Genomic DNA, 17,493 nt, shown 5'->3' with positions numbered 1-17,493 from the left:
GCAACTAGAGACACCTTTGGGGCTCCACACAGTGGGAAGACACCGATGCCTATGAATTCTCAGGAACAGGGTCTTAACTAGTAACTCGCTGACTAACTTAACGTTTCTCAAATGCGGCCACTGTGGCCGCGTGCAGCCACCAGGGGCTTTTCATGAGGCAATGACAGCCTCCTGGGTGGTGATGGTGGGAGGCAAAGCATCAGCCCTTCCCACTCCTCCTTGTTGCTCCTGGAGAGAGATGGAGCACAATGCTGCAGGAGCAAGGTGAGTTCTTGACCCGGGGTGGGGCAGGCTCCAGTGGCAGGACTTCAGGAACCTGGCTGTGTGCCCCTGGGTTCTGATTGCAGGGCAGTGGGTACTGACCCCCCCCACCCCCCGACTCTGACCACGGAGCCCTGGCCTCCAGCTGCAGGGATTCAGTCTCCAACCCCTCGTTCCAGCTGGCGCTGGCCCCCGGCTCCAGTCCCAAGCTCCGGCCACACAGGGGCAGGCGCTGGCCCCAGCCGCCAATCTCCAGTCCCAGCCGCACGGCAGTGGGCTCCAAGCACAGGACTTTGGGCGCCAATCCCTGGCTCCAGCCGTGGAGCATCAGTTGGCTTCTGGCCCCCAGTTCTGGCCGTGTGGTGGTGGGCACTGGCCCTGAGCTCCAACCACACAGCGCAGCAGGGCCAGCTCCAGCTTTTTTGCCACCCAAAGTGGCGAAGGGGAAAAAAAAAAAGCTGCGATTGGCAGCACTTTGGCAGCAGCTCTACCATGCCGCTTCATTCTTTGGTGGCAATTCGGTGGCTGGTCCTTCCCCAGGGGGACCCACCACCAAAGACCAGGACATGCCACCCCTTCCCATTGGCCACCCCAAGCACCAGCTTGCTGCGCTGGTGGCTGGAGCCTGCCCTGCAGCCCAGGCTCTGGTGCAGATCCCCTGCCCTAACTACACGGCAGCAGGCGTCAACCCACAGCTCTGGCGGGGCGGCACCTGGCACTGATCCCCTGCCCCAGCTCCACGGCATCAGGCTTCCCTGCACAGCAGCAGGCCCCGGCCCACAGCTTTGTTCCCAGGCAGCGGTGGGTGCTGATGCGCGGCTGGAGCCAGGAACCCCTGGGATCCAGCACTCAGCTCCAGGCTCTGGCCGTGCAGCGGCCCCAGGCACTGACCCACAGCTCTGGCTGCATGGCAGTGGGCTCTGATCCCTGGCTCTGGCCACACAGTTCCTGTCCCCAACTCCAGGCTCTGGCCGTGGGCACTGAGCCCCGGCCCTGGCCGCATGGCAGCAGACACCAGGCCCTGGCTCTGGCCACATGACAATGGGGCTCATCACCCATCCCCATCGCCCCTGGCCCCTGCTGCCTCCTATAGCCCTGTATCCATCGCTCCTGGACCCTGGTGCCTTCCTGGTCTTGCATCCATCCCCCATTGCCCAAGCTCCCCACTGCCTCCCCCGGCCCCGCATCCATCCCACCATCACCTCTGGCCACTGCTGCCTCCCTCTTTGGCCCCTGCATCCAGGGCTTAATGGATCCTGGGGCTTGCTGAGAAAAGTGATATTAACAAACACGCAAGTATCACTTTTCACAGCAGACTTACTAGGTATCTGTGAAAAGTGATACTTGTATGTTTTTTAATACCACTTATCGTTTTTCAGAGCCTCCCTGGTAGCTACTAAGTGCACTGGTATATTTGTTAATATCAAACTGCCACTTTTCACAGCAAGCCCCAGGACCCATTAAGCCCTGGATGGGGGGCTGAAGGGGAAGGCAGAATTATTTTTATTATTTTGTCTGCCAAAAAAACCCTACAAATACAATGATTTGGATGTGAACCTGTGCATTTTTAATTGTTTTTCCTAACGTTAATTAAGTATTTTAGGAAAAAGTGTCACCTCGGCCACTAGTGAGAGTTGGCGGCTGCACTGTGAGGCCACCAAAAAATTTGTTGTGAGAACAACACTGCACTAACATAACTCTCAAAATAATATGTAAATGATGCAATCAGCATATTGGTGACCAATGTGCTTTTGGAAACTCCAGGTGGTCCCAGCTTTTTAATTAACCGATAGATGCCTGTGCCTGGCTATCTCTGAGCTATTCCTACCTTCTTTTCACCTAGCTTTTCTCTCCTCCATTATTCCATCCGTGGGGCACTGTTGTGAAGTCCATATAAATCTAAACCTCACCCTTCAGGACTACAGTGAGAGTGGCAGCAAGAGCAGTAAATGTTTCACCGTCACTTCGTCCCAGCCCAGTCACATGACCGAGCAACTTACCCAATTGGCATGTCCCGTCTCACCAGCAAGGGGAAGGGAAGTGGGTTCAAAGCCTATGCCTTGTGCATATTCACACACACCACTGCCTTCATGCCATAGCATTTGTTTTTAAATACATTATCAGCATGTTATTGCTCAATTTTTTGTCACTAAAAACAATTCAAATGTGTTAAATGCTGCTTTAATCCATTTCCGCAACAAAAAGCACAAGTTAAAACTTCATGTAGACAACAAGATAAGATGGATAAAAAGAGAAACCACAATTTTCAACTACAGAAAAAATGTTTCAATGAGCTGAATTGGAGAGGGAGGAAGGGAGGGACTGGACAGATAATAAAGAGTAAAATGCCTGGTGTTTATCAACCTTATATTTATTGTTGTAAAACTTAACCTTTGTAATCATTACCATGTAATTAAACAGCACAGCTAATTATAATCAGTTACCACATTACTGCCTGCAATAATACACATCCTTTGTAAGAGCTTATTTTAATTTTTTTTCTTATTTAACTTCACCACGCTTTGTTACTTAAAAAACACTATTCCAAGAAGCTCAGGAGCTGATGACAACACACTCATGCCTTATAGTGAACTAATTGTCTGGGCATTATTATTTCACCATCAGATGGTAACACTGCTGGAATTATTCCATCCATGTGATCATTTTAATTATTAATATTGAGCTATGTCAATACTGTTTTCATTCAGTCCAGACTGAGTAGTGTAATCTTGCCTTCCTTAAAACAGGAACATGATTAACAGTCAATCGCCTATTGATAATATGCTGTTTTCAAATGGGACTAATCTGTCATTGCATTACATGTTTCATTAATCAAGGCTGATCTCATAATAAGATCACAAACCACTAATGATTCGGATGGAGATAACTGCAAACTTCGAAGAAGGAAATTGTCCTTTGAAAGTGAAGTAGAGAAAGGTAATTAACTTGATGTCTCATATTTAATAGACAGCACTGGGACATTATTCATTGATATTTAAGAGGGTATTCTTTTCACTGCGTAACATAGATACATTATGGTTCCATTGCAGCAATTACTTGTGAGCTACTCAAGGTTTTGTTGCTCAGCAGGCAGGGAGTTCTATGCAGTGGCTCTCAAAATAATTACACACGGACACTGGATATCAGCTTCACCTTACCATGACTCCTCAACCACCAATACGGACCCATTGCTTTATGGGTGTATATACTTAGACAATATCGTGTCCTGCAATATCCTATTAAAAATATTTGGAGATTCTAGTCTGTTGGATTTTTATTAGTTGTATTAATTTTATTCTCCCAACAAGCAGTGATTTTGTGTTTGATGCAGGCTAGTGTTTCTCAGTTCCTGTGATATCCCTGAAATTATATCATTTTGTTTGCAGTGTACAATATATATACTCACCCTAGTGAATTTGTGCCTCAATTGGCAGTGTGCAGATGGGTCTCTTGGCAGGTCTTCAGGTGGCATTTTCCATGCTTAAATGTAACATAAAAGGCCACTGGGAGTAATCAGAATGGAGGGGAGCATTTGGCCAAATATTAACTCATGATACCAGCATTAAGAGCTCACAAATACCAAGGGCATTGGTTAGGTACGCATGAAGGAAGCTAAATTAAGACTTGTATGCCTTTCTTTGGAGCTGGGTGAATCGTGTGTGTGTGTCCAATTATTTATTTGACAAATCAATGTTTCTGGCATTTGCCCCTCTCTGCCTTTCATGTTCCACTGTTAAAGGCCAACCCTCCAATCCTAAATGCAGGACAGCACTAGTTTGAGAGCCAAAAACTTGCTGATGATAAAGGAAGGACAGGTGGAGTGCTGGAAGAAGAAGGACTTTAGACCAGTGTGTTCCTGGTTAGCAGAATGGCATTACCATTTCATCAAAGCAGCATCTTTGAGCCGTGAAGCCACAAGTGACAATACATCTGGCAGGAAAATGCCCCCATGAAATATTCAGTCTGCTCATCATAAAGAATCTGTTGACAGAGGTGCCTTACCTCAATAACCTTCACATTTCTTATGAGAAAACCTACCCTGCCACCTAGACAATAAGGAAGTGATTTGTCAGCCTGTGCCTCCTACTCAGAATAGCCTACTAAAATGCCAGGAGGGTGGCAAAAACTGTCTTTTATAGCTCTTACCAGTAGTTCTTGCCTGCTAAATTATGAGTCTCGCTGAGCAGTCTTCTGATTGCTGGCATTCTTTCACATTACTTTTGACAGGATGTCATTTGCCACAGTTTTGTCAATGAAAATAGCATGCCTTTGTGGGAGAACAGAAATGAATGGTAGCCTGCTCCTCAATTCTGGTAATTGTAATATGTTATCTGGCTGGCTGAGTCACACCAGAGACAGAAACTCCACCTCCAGAGAGAGGGTAACCAGTAAGTGTGTGTAGTTTTGGTCCCACCGGCACACTTCTTCCCTGCCCTAGTCTGTGCTGCAAAACTCTGCACACGGCCATAGCTGTAACAGAGCACATGGAGTTGTTTTACTGTAGCCTGTCCCAGGGCCTGTGGTGTTCTGTGAAGAACCGTGGCAGTTCCACTGATTTCAAGGCCTTCCACACCTGTGGGAGGGTGTTAGAACAGAAGTTGGCGCATTCTAACTTAGAGCACAACTGATAAACAGTTTGGGACAGACAGTACAGCAGTTTGAGAGGTACCGCACAAAAGGCACAGCCTTTGGCTGAGAGATATATTTCTGGTCACAGTCTTGTTACTGTTTACATAAAATGTTGTCTAAAAATAACTTTTAACAGTCATATTTTCGCTTCATAAATATAATCTCTAAAAACTAAGCAATCCGTGCATGCTCTTATGAGGCTTCGATGTTTTAAATCTCAGTAAAATCTTAATGACTTATACAGTCAGCTGTTCTTGTTGCCTCTCTAGTGCGGTACCTAACTTACATTCTTGATCTTACAGAAGGGGAGCTCTTTTTAATAGACATATGGATCTCCTGCTAGTGCTTCCCATTCAACTGTTGACCAACTGGTAAATTACACTGTTTGAAATTGCACTTGTCCCTCATTGGTGTGAGCCTACAGTAGTTTGAGATTTTCTCCCTTGTGGACTGTTAAACATGGATTTGTATTTCTCTCTCCCTTCAGTTCATGTGAGCCTGATTTGGACCTTGTTGCCCTGGTAACTCATTGTGCAATAGCTTCATAGTTTCATCAGGGACTTAGACAATATCTCACAGCTCTTTATGATTTATCTGCAGTATGTACTCGCTTTCTTTCCTAGAAATGGGACAATTAATTCAGTCACGGTAGTTTGTGATTTGCTGAACAAGCACTGTACTCTCTTGTGTGGTGATACAAGACTGTCTTACTCCACCCCAGATGCATTTCCAGCATATTGTAGATGATTCACCACATATCTGATCTTAGCTTCTATGTATGGCTCTGTCGTGGCTTATTCTTTAATGGCCAAACCGTGGTCCCAGAGAGGGTTTATGGTGCAGAGCTAGCTGCAGTTCTGTAGCCCAGCCTGACTCTGTGGTTGCCAAGAGCAGTTGGAATCCTGAGAGAGCCCTTGTTAGGGGTTGCCACATGTCCACTACCTGGCAGCTTTACCCTCACCTTACCCAGTGGGATTCCATGACTCTTATCCCATCCCATCTTTTGGGAATAGTGTTGGGGGTGGGAGTCCCCTGTGCATATGCAGAGCACCACCACAGCCATAGAAGCCCATTGCCACAGATGACTGACAGTCATCCACAGAGATTCTTACCAAGATTACTTGGGCCCAACAGTGCTACTGGCTGACAGTTCGTAAGCAGAGCTGTCAGCCAGGGTGAAGTTTTCTCCTCAGCCTAAACAGGTGAGAAGCAATAGGGTGGTACAGTACCTTCACCTACGCTTTTGCCTCCTGGCCCACCCATAGGGGAACATTTTTTTCCTTTCTTCCCCATTTCCCCCTCTCTCTCCCATAACAGGTTAGCAGGAGTTATCCCAATCTCATGGCCCACTGGCTGGGGAGAAGGGGAAAGGTAGTTAACCCTGAATTCAGAAGTGCTGTGGGGCCCCTCTACTCCACCCACCTATGCTGGCCTGGCAATCTTCAGGGTCAATAAAGCCAGCATAAAACCCACATATGTGGCATAAAGGAAGTCATGGCATTGAAGTCATGATCAGAATTTAGCCCTGACAGAGTAAATTCATCTGTAGTAGGGCTTTGAAAACACTTTTTTGGTGAGCTAGTCAGAGTTCCTGCATCATTACTCACTCTAGTGTCATATTTAATTTTTTGTTAACATTGGCATTGATGGTATCTCTAAGAACTTCACCTCATTGGGTCTATTCCAGCATATAATCATTCCTACCATGAAGAGATGTTCTCCATGTCAGCCTGGAATTCATTTTGTCCTTAGCTGAAAGCTATCAGATGCACACATAATGCACACTGAAATATGATGAACCTCAAGAGGCAATCAGATGTGAAGACTATCCATTCCAAGCAGAAGATTACTTCAGGAAGAATGAGGTCAAACTGTATTAGTGATCTTTCAAACTCCTTTGGACAGGGCATGTAAAATCCATTAGCCACATCCAGGATAGTCATGTTAAATACACCATCTTAGATGCAGTAACTTGAATGGAATGATGATGTCCTTGAAGTAAACAGAATTACTCTGGATTTTCATCAGTGTAAAAGAGATCAAAATCTGGCCCACGCTTCTAGTTTCTAGGGTAAAGAGAATCTAGTGAGAGGCATATTGTTCCATTAATACCCATTGATTCAGTGAAAATAGTTGTTTTGTCAACTTATTTGCCAACTAGTCCAGGACGAGACACTTAGCTCTTGACAGGAAATTTTTATTTTCTCGGATTTCATTTTAGTAGCCCACAAAAGAGCGTCCCTATGAATCCTTGAAAGCAAGATATGTGTTCCTACATTTTGCAAGGATTCCCTGACAGCAAGTATATAATCATCAGGCAGTCCATCCCTGCAGTTGTCCATCTGCTCCTATTGCAGCCTGTCCCAGGGGAGCACAGCTCCTACAAGAGCCTTGTTTCCAAGGGTAACTCCTACTGAAGCAGTTTTCCCATGAAATGTGGCCTTCTGGAAATGTATATGTAGTCATATATACTGTCAGCTATCAGAGAAAAATAATCTTGTAGTGGAAGATAAGCTCTGAGTATAAGAGACTGGAATTCTACCATTGGAGTAAGAGATCCTTTGGCCTTCACTCTGCATCATTTTGAATTACCCTCACATTGTCATCTAAGTAACATTAAGATTGTGACAAAACCAGACAAAGCTCAAAATGTTCAGAGATCAGGCTCTCACTCCATCCCTAACTCATGCCATTGTACTAAAAATGGCACAAAAGAATAAGTTAAGGATTAAATGTTTGCTTTAACTTTGAAGTTTCTGGCTTTGAATTTGACACACATTTATAGTCACTCAAAACTAGCTCTTTTTTATTCAATTTAAAGAAAGGAAAATAAATCTTTATGGAAAGGTTATCTAGCCTGTATTATTTGCCTGCTGTCCCATTTGCCTGAGTAAATACAGTTAAAGTGCTATAAAAATTATTACTCACAAAAAAACTACATTAAAAAAGCATTATTAAGGTTGCAAAGTCAGGCATTCAAAAGTCAGGAAATGCCAGAATTAAGGCTCTCTGTGCAACTTTAATTCAGCCCCCTGATGCCTATACATTATGCCACAGTCTTTAATTCCATGATCACATACTATTTCTTCCAGAAGTCCCCTGCTTCATTCAATGCACGGAATGCATGGTGCTCACTTAGTAAGCAGCTTTTCAATATTTTGTTTTCTCCTTTTGTTGAATATGTGGTTCTAGACTTCATTAATGCAGTATGTAGGTGCTCAACAAGGTAAATTAGCTGCACGAAGCATTGTCCTTGGTGGAGTTCAAAGTGGATTCTTCTCTCAGGTTCAAAAAACTTTTCTAGGAGTTCTTATGTGTGTGCACAGATGTTAGTGTGGCTTAGTCTTCCCTCTTCAAATATATTGTTCCAAAGCCAAGCAGTCCTTTCTGGGAATGCTTTTTCTTCATTTCTCATTAATTTTGTCTGAGACCTTGTTAGGTGCAATGTCTCAAAAGAGCACAGCCACTTAGGAAGGTAGTAACAGGTCAAGGCTGCATCATATAAATGGGTCATAAAAACATAAATATGGCATTGTTGTAAAATTCACCTATGAATGAATCTACAATGATTTCAGGAGTCTTCACATCAGTCATATTTTATTTCAATTAAAATCTAGAATCACTTTTAGGTTCCCACCATTTAACTTTCCACCATTTAAAGAAAAGTAATTTCATTACAACAAAATCCCACATTAAAATAACACTATGAGATGCTTTAAGCCAACAAAAACAAAGAGAGGCTGCCAGTCTATCCTTAATTCTTACTCTGCTGAGTATAGTGTGGAACATATGGGATAGAAAATTACCCACTGTTCAGAGACCTTTGCAGTATTCAAGTGCATTGAAGTTGGTTAAGGACAGAGTTCGAGGCTTAATTCCGAATTTCACAGCTTTTGTCAGCTTGTTTCAGAGCAATAGAGCCAAATGTTCTGCCTGGCCATAACCAGTTTTCCATTTTTGCACTCACAATTTAGGTCTGCTGTATGTCTAAGAACCAAACTGCACCCACAATCAGATACTTACACATCTAAATTACCTAATTAGAGATCAGAACTGGTTTGGTAGCAAAACTGCAGATGTTTGCATTTGCAATTTTTGTGTGCAAAAGTGGAGGCCATCATTTAAAAATATGGCCCCTAAGTTTGTGTGTATATATTCTACTTGCATTGGAAAATAAATCTACTGAAGCGCTCAGAAATAATGTCGTCTTCCGTAATAATGCTTTGCCCTTCCATAGTATTTTCCATCTAAGGATTTCAAAGCCCTTTACCAAAATGAATGGGTTAAAATTCAACAGCCCTGTGAACTATGTTTGCATTGTCATCTCTGCACATTGTGCTTGGCTCTCTGTGGCTGGACCATGCTATAGATGTGTTGGATAATAGTGCAATTAGTTCTGGGGAAACAGATGCTGAGGGTATCTCTATACTGCAGCTGGAGCTCTAGGACCCTGAGAGGTGGGAGGGCCTCAGAGCTTCATGTGTAGCCCTAGCCTGGATGTCTACACCTCAGTTAAACATCCCCTTAGTCTGAGCCCTGCGAGCCTGAATCAGCTGGCATGGGCCAGCCACAGGTGTCTAATTACAGTGTAGACATACTGTGAGTTAAGACACTTACCTAAATCAGAACAGAGATGGGAACAGGAACCAGATCCTGTAACATACAGTCTAGGATTCGGTCTTTATAATAATGTAATCCAAAGGATTCCAAATTACTACTTATAACTTTCCTTTGATGATTTCTTATTGTATAATATTAAGAGTCTACCAAGTAAAGGCATATTTTTTTCATAGATTCATAGACTTAAGGTCATAAGGGACCATTATGGTCATCTAGTCTGACCTCCTGCACAATGCAGGCCACAGAATCTCACCCACCCACTCCTGTAACAAAGCCCTAGCCTATGTCTGAGTTATTAAAGTCCTTAAATCGTGGTCTAAAGACCTCAAGGTGCAGAGAATTCTCCAGCAAGTGACCCGTGCCCCATGCTGCAGAGGAAGGCGAAAAACCTCCAGGGCCTCTGCCAATCTGCCCTGGAGGAAAATTCCTTCCTGACCCCAAATATAGCGATCGGATAAACCATGAGTATAGCATGAAATTTTGATTGAATCATCTTGCAGTGAGTCATTCTCATCTGGAAGAAAAGACAATCTTTCATCCTCACATTCACCAGTACTCAACTTCTGCTATCCCCTCTGATGTAGGACCCAGTGGGAACACACATAATAGTGCACACTACCCCAGGGTTTAAGTGTTTGTACCATCTGACCAAACTTAGCTGGGCATATGGAATTGATCTCTTCTCCACTTGCTTTTCCATCAGTGGCTATACAAAGCCATAGTTAACATCATACAACATGCAACTTTCCCTTATGGTCATAGGCTTGTCTAATTAAACACAGAACAGACTACACACAAAGGGGAGTAGTGCTTACAAGTCATATATTGTTCTATGAATATTAGATAGTATTCAGATAGTACTACTGTGTGAAAAGAAGTGATTACAGTAGTTAAGAATAAAACGTCCCTAGTTTGCTTTGGCCTGCTCCTAGTCTGTGCTAAAGAATCATTCACATATCATGACTATATAGGGATGGAAGATATGCATGTCTTTGTGCAGAAAAGTACAAATTGTGCATCAACAGACTGATTTTTGCAAACATATGGCAGGAGGGGGTGGTTGTAAGGAAGTGACGCAGTGATCAGGTGAGCTCATCTCATGTAAGATGGTAAGGCCCAAAGTGTATTTAGGCAGCTTTAGACATTACAGGGGTTGTACATTTTAATTTTGACATTTTTACAAAATGTATTTGTTCAAACCATTTTTGTCACTGTTTGATAGAGAGTTTATTCAAACTGGCAACTGTCATTTGCAGACTTTTCACTTAACTATGTGCTATTCTTGGTGTGTGATTAGTCACCGAAGACATTATTATTTCTGCTTTCTGACTAGACGGCTGACATTTTTAAACAGGAGTCTCCTGTTCACTAACACCTTTGTTTGCATATGAATATGGATAATCATACAGAAACTATGGACAACTTGAAGAAACACTCACTGAAATACCAAGTAAAGATATTACCCTTGTAACTGGGGACTTAAATGCAAAAGTTGGAGCTGCAAGCTCTCATAAAGAAGGAATGGGAAACAATGGTCTGGGTTCGCAAAATGAGAGAGAAAGGCATGTAGTTGAATTCTGCAGCTTTAATCCCCTGGTCATTACAAAGACCATTTTCACTCAGCAGGTGGAGGTCACCTGACAGTATGGCAAAGAACCAAAATCACCTATGGAATAAATATAACAATGCTGGAAATTGAATGGAAAATGGACAAAGACTTTCATGAGTACAGACTGAGTCAGCCCATCAACTGTTAGCTTCAAACATAAATTGCAACTTTAAAGATCCCATGTTCAACAGGTCTACTGCATTTGGACTTGTCCAGAATCAATGAAAATTATGGGTTTGAAGAACTGGCACAGATGAAAGAGGAGAATAACCCCAATGAATTTCGTAATAAAGTGAAAACTGTTATGTTTAAAAGGCCAAGCACACATTCCAAAAAGTCAGTGTCAGACTACACCATGGTTAACTGAGAAGGTGTTTGAGTTGGCAGAAAAATGATGCAGAGTAAAAGAGAATGGTTTGGAAATGGAAAAATGTAGGAGAGAATATTCAAAGGCAAACTAGACAAGACAAGAGCAAATATATAAGGGCAAAATGCATGCAACTTGAGAAATGTAAAGAGAGGTTCACAGTGGTCAGACTTCTTACCAAAAGCTCTTCACTGTGATCAAACATAATAATAAATCATGATGGCAGATTCCTGACTGAGGGTGATGATACTAAACACAGGTGAAGAGATTACTGTGCCAATCTGTATGCCTCACCGGAGCCACTCATAATATAGGCTGGCAGAAAAGAGAACACAGAACTGCAGCTGTCAGTCTTGTGAGAGAGAGAATGAAGGCTGGAAAAAGCACCAGGGATAGATAACAGGCCTGCAGATTTGTTAAAAGTGATTGACAAACACAGTATTGATCTTATGTGGAAAATTTGTAAAGACGTACAGATGACTAGAAATTAGGCAGAGGACCGGACGAAGGGCATTTTTCTGCCCTTACCAAAGAAAGGAGACATAACCTAGTGAAGTAATTATTGTACCATCTCCCTGATTTCACACATGAGCAAAGTTCTGGTTTACATAATCCAAGATTGCATGATAGAAGCAGAACTACCACCACCACAAGTTGGTTTCAGAGTTTTTGAAATGTGATGCTGGAAAAGGTTCTTACATGCTTCATGGATGAGGAAAAAAGGAATGCCTATGTTAAAAATATTATTGGAGAGAAGCAGACTCTGATGTTGGAAATGAACAGATGCAAATATATGTACTGTGATCACACTAGGCAAAGAGATGAAAATAACCTAGAGAAAGATATGGAAGAAATGGCGAAGGGTTGTCATAGTAGGAAACAATCAATGAGGAGATGGATGGTGTGCAGCAGATCACTGGAAGGTCAGCTGCTGAGTGCTCAAAATTAGCAATGGATTGTGGAGCCTTCCAAAAATTCTGCCACCATATTCAATATTTAGACATGAATAAATGGATTTATCTATACAGAAACCAGCCATCCTACCAACATTCCTGCAAACAAAATTCCCTTCATGTGAAGATATGTGACTATCAAATAAAAGGGGAACAATGATGGTTGAACCAAACCATCATTGGAATATGAATGAAAATTTGTAGACTGTTTTACAGCATTCAGTCAGCTTTACTTCACACTCAGAATGTGCCATGCCTCAGCAAGTGCCTTACCTGGTGGTGTTTAAAATGATGTGGCAGGATCTTATAAAAGGGGCTAGAAAATGTCATGTCCAGTGATGAGGTTTGTAGTTATACAAGCAATGTTAATGATAAGGATTATCTGTCTCGTGATGTGTGATGTAAATTGTTTTCTGCAAGGGTTAGGAAGGTACTCACCTCACTTCCCACACAAAATTGAATGTGTCTAGACACACTAAGGTTTTTACTTGGAGGTGGGAGAAAGGAATTAAAGGTTTGCCTTCTTCTGAAGCAACAGAATAGATAGCTGGTCCAATTCTATAAGCAAAGTCTAGTTAACCAAATTTCACTAATAATAAAAAAACACCTGTTGCTCTCCATGTAATATATTACTATGCCACTTTTATTGGTATCAAAATTTGCAGTGGCATTGAGTATAAAGAAATCCCAGTTCACATAGGCTGCCACTCACTGAACTGAGCCAATCTTTTTTACTACTGAATTAGCATGACAAAAAATAAAAGAAAAATGTCTGATCTCTAGTAATTGTCACATCTGGAAGACTCAGAAAAGTACTGGAATAAGAAGTCATTTCAAAGGGCTGATCATGTCCCCAATTCTTCTTGCTCGTTGAAAGGGGGGATACAGTCTTTCCCATAGTTAGAAGTCAAGGGCTTTGTTATTTTCAAAGCTGAAAAGTCAGACACTGTTGCTCCTATAAATCAGGAATTCCAGTGTTATGTTCATTTGTACTCTTTGGCAGACAAAAAAAAAATCACAGACTAAAATGAGTCCCATAAATGGTGCACATTATGTTTGAAAGGACGGTTGGCAAAGCAGGAGGTTACAGAATATTCAGCCTCTGAAACATTGTTTCCAGCAGTCTGAATCAAAAAGTGAAATGCATCTCATTGGAAAACAAATGGAGGAGGGAGGATTCTTTAGTGAAGATAATAATCACTTCAGAAATCAAGCTTTCCTGCAGTCAAACAGGGGAGGGAGAGAGGGGAAGAGCTTATTTGGAATTGCCAGTCTGTATAATGGACAGAGAACTTAAGGAATTTATTCCTGCACAGAAAAAGCCCAGCCAGAGAAAAAGCCATTCCTGTCATCTGCAATGTTCATTACAATCCAATAACATGGATTCATTAGAAAAAGCAGAAATGATTGTGCCCTGTCTGAATAAAGCATTACCTAGAGACTGCTTGTAATGTATTTCAGCTGAACTGCCCTGTGAACTCCATTAGCTCGTACAGTTCAGAGCCAAATAAAGAATGCAATTTCCATTTTTAATTCATATTTTAGTCATACAACATCATCGGATTATTCTCAGTGCTAATGTTTTTGCTACATTTCCTTACAGTGAAGATTTCGTTTCCAGACTAAAATGAAAACTTTTCTGGAGTAACCGCATAACGAAAAAGCAATGTTAAAATTTCTGAATACAGGAAGAAGGACTAGCAGATGCAGAAATGGCATTGAACACATGTTATGAAACTGATCAACAAGTGGGCAAAAGTTATCTTCCTTCAATTTGGAACCCAGATAATATCATTGGAAGGGACCTCCCTTTCATCTATTCCTTTGTACTTAAAGTGTTCACAACACCAGAAGTATAGATATTTGTATCAAAATATGCTGTCAGCTACACCAACATAAATCCAGACTAACTGCAGTGGAGTCAGATGAATTACTCTGGTTTTACAGCAGTGTAACTGAAAGCAGAATTTGGTTTTGTACCTCTAGCTACTACAGTGATTGGCACTCTGTAAATATGATAGATCAGACCTCTACCACCCTTCAGTCATCATGCAATCTCTCCTGTCTATGTTAGACCTGTCTCTGAGTGACCTCTCTTTGCAAACTAGTTCATTGATCAGTCTTTCTTTTATAAAGTGCCTATGACTGCTATTTTTGATTCACATATTCCCAAGATAATATGAAATTGTTCAAAAAATGTGGACATGTAAATGTTTCCATTTCAAGTCAATGTAGCATTGAGTAGTTAAGCCCATTGTCTCTCTAGGACTGCAATAAAACAGTTCCATCACCCACTCCCCCAGGAAAACGTGTGGGTCAAGAGTGAGGACAGGGGAAATCGCTGCAAGAATCGTCTCATGGAGCTTTAGCCTCCATTGTTCCACCAGGACCATGGGAGGATGGGAATTGCTGACCAAAGAGCCATCTCACAAAACTTACGGATCCCCTGCAAGCCACACTATGCAAGCCCACCTGCATCTGTGCTGCGCCACTGCACCATCCCTGTGCCTCTTGCCATGTGGTTTCTCCAGCAGGTGACAGGGATCCTTGTTAAAAGGGGAGCCTCACTATGGAGACAAGGCCAACAGAAAGTGAATTAAGTTTAATGCTGAATTCAGTTTAATTTCCCTCAGGGACTCCAGTGAATGCAGGTGGGGATGATGTGCATCAAACCTGGCCTTGCCCCCAGCTTGATCATCACTACCACTCACCACTTGCAGATCTCTGAACTCATGGAGTCAGTGCAATAGAGGGAGATGCTGCTGCAAAGGCAACAGAGCCTTGCTTTCTGAGCAGGAGGAGTTCACTCTGTGTGCAGATCATGGGGGTATGATCAGGCCCACAGTTCTCTTTCATTGTAAATGATGACTGGAAAACAGTGTTAGAAAAGAAGAAACCCTGGGAATATACAGAATCCTGTATTAACCATTGCTGTGAGGATTACATGCACTCTAGAATTATGTTGATTAGTAATTAGCTGAAACCAGATGGGGAATCATGCTACCTCCCCAGGAAGTTAATGCAAACTAGTTACAGTATTTATATCTAATTGAGACTCCCCTGCTAAAAAATGTTCTAAATAAACCTTCAGGACTGGAATTATCTTGACATTTCAGTTAAAAATAGGCAAGATCAAATATTGGATTTGAAATGATACAATAAAACACACTTTAAGTGTTGCTCTAAAGACAGTTCAAACGGTCTCCATACTCACCAGATGATCACTGTTGGTTTCTTGTCCTTATTTTATTTGTTTCAATTTGTAATATGTTGCTGTAACTGCCAGAAATAAAAAATACAGCCCCAGAAAAGTATTGAACCAGTAGCTGCTCCGCACTCCAGAACCTAAAAATATTCGAAGATGAATTCAAGACTCGACCAATACCCACCTTACCACATGCACCACATCAGCCCTTGTCATGTACCTCGCTCCCCAAAAAGCTGGTAAAGAGATGGGCCTTGCAGTGAACCCTAATGGTCAACAGACTGGGGCTATTTTCAACCAAGTTGAAGGCAGTAGATTCCAAGGTTGAGATGCTCTCAGGGAGAATGCCTGCTGGCAGCTCCCTTCTCTTGTAGACTGAGGGGACTCCAGCACAAACACCTGACATTGCTATATAAATGAATGGTAGAACCTGCATTAGAAGGAATATCTCCCACATCTCTGTGGTCCTTAATAGAAGAGGCATTAAAGTTATGTTATCCCTAACAGAGAGTGAACTTGCTAATTGCTATAACTTCTACTCTGCCCCTGAGGCTAGTGCTGGTGCTAGCCCATTGGGGCCTTAAGCAGGAATATTTTGGGCCCATCCACACACAGCACATACTAATAATTAATGGGGCGGGGCTTGAACTGCTTGGGGCCCTAAGCAATTTCTTAGTCTGTTTATCCCTAGCGCCAGCTTGGCCTGAGGTCCAGAATAAATTGGAATAAGATCTCATGCACTGCATATTATTGTATACAATTATTTCTATTTGACAGGCTATGATAAAGAAAACAATCAGAATGATCCTGAAGACTCTATGGATAACACTAGACATTATCAGTGTACCAAGAAACACTTTGAAGAGAAGAAAAGTGAGTCATCATCTTTGGTATCATCCATTGAAGATGAGCAGAAACCTCTCTTCTCTGAAATAATCAATTACCCATCAATGATAGGGAAAACTACAGGGCTGGACTTCGAAGACATGGTGCGTGCAACAGAAAGGATCCATATTGACAAAAGAAGCCATTCTTATAGAGGTAATCTATTCCATGTTGCTATTTTGTAAAGATGGCCTATTCATTTTTGCTCTGATGATCAGTGGGAGAGAAATAAACCTCTTCAGAATGCTTCTGTTGACAAATAATACATTAATTTAACTTTTAAGGGTTTCATGAAACATTGACAAAATAATCTTCTTTCATGTCAAATGTGGAATGTTCAGAGAATTATTTCCCTTGAGAGGCACTATGGTTTGGTAGCCTGGGAATGAGATTGGAATCCAGGAGCTCTTAAATTTTAGTCTAGGATTTGCAAATGACTTCCTGAATCATCTTGGACAAGTCATTTAAGCCAACATTTTCATTTCATTTCATAATGTTGGATGCCTCTATTTTTTGAATGCCTAAAATAAGTGGGCACCTTTGAAAAGCTGGTCCTTACTATCTCTGGATTAAATTTTCCCTTAGTTAATGATGGCTTTCACTATTATAAACAAGGTCACAGGAATCACAGTTGTGGTGAGTCCATCAGATGGAGGTTGGAGTGAAAAAAGTTTGACTGCCCATCATGCTACAGTGATGGGTGGCAGTACCAAACCCTAGATAGAAAGCTAGATAGGGATACTAAATACTAATTTCACACACCCAGTCTAGATAAAGGTGATAAATAAATATTTCATTTTCATAAATATTTAGAAAATGTTGAAAAAAAATTTTGATTTTTTTTTCAAAAAATGTTGAGGTTTGTTTTTGACTTAAACAATTTAGTGAAATTGACATGAGTTCATGAAATATTTTGATGTCATCAAATTTCCATTTTTTGAAAAAAAAAGTTTTGCTCATAAAC

At 41.9% G+C, this 17,493-nt stretch overlaps 1 protein-coding gene across 1 annotated transcript in view; it reads left to right on the top strand.

Annotated features, from left to right (window-relative positions):
- The window catches only part of KCNH7 (potassium voltage-gated channel subfamily H member 7), a 317,537-nt gene that overhangs the window by 291,120 nt on the left and 8,924 nt on the right, over positions 1-17,493 (top strand). The window contains exons 11-12 of the mRNA XM_045031733.1: positions 3,099-3,198; positions 16,422-16,685. Coding sequence (XP_044887668.1) covers positions 3,099-3,198; positions 16,422-16,685 — 364 coding nt within the window. The remainder of the gene's footprint in view (positions 1-3,098; positions 3,199-16,421; positions 16,686-17,493) is intronic.

This window comes from Mauremys mutica, chromosome 10 (assembly GCF_020497125.1).
Source record: "Mauremys mutica isolate MM-2020 ecotype Southern chromosome 10, ASM2049712v1, whole genome shotgun sequence".
Taxonomy (NCBI): Eukaryota; Metazoa; Chordata; order Testudines; family Geoemydidae; genus Mauremys; species Mauremys mutica.
Note: the sequence above shows the minus strand (reverse complement) of the source record. Positions and strands in the feature narration are given on the sequence as shown.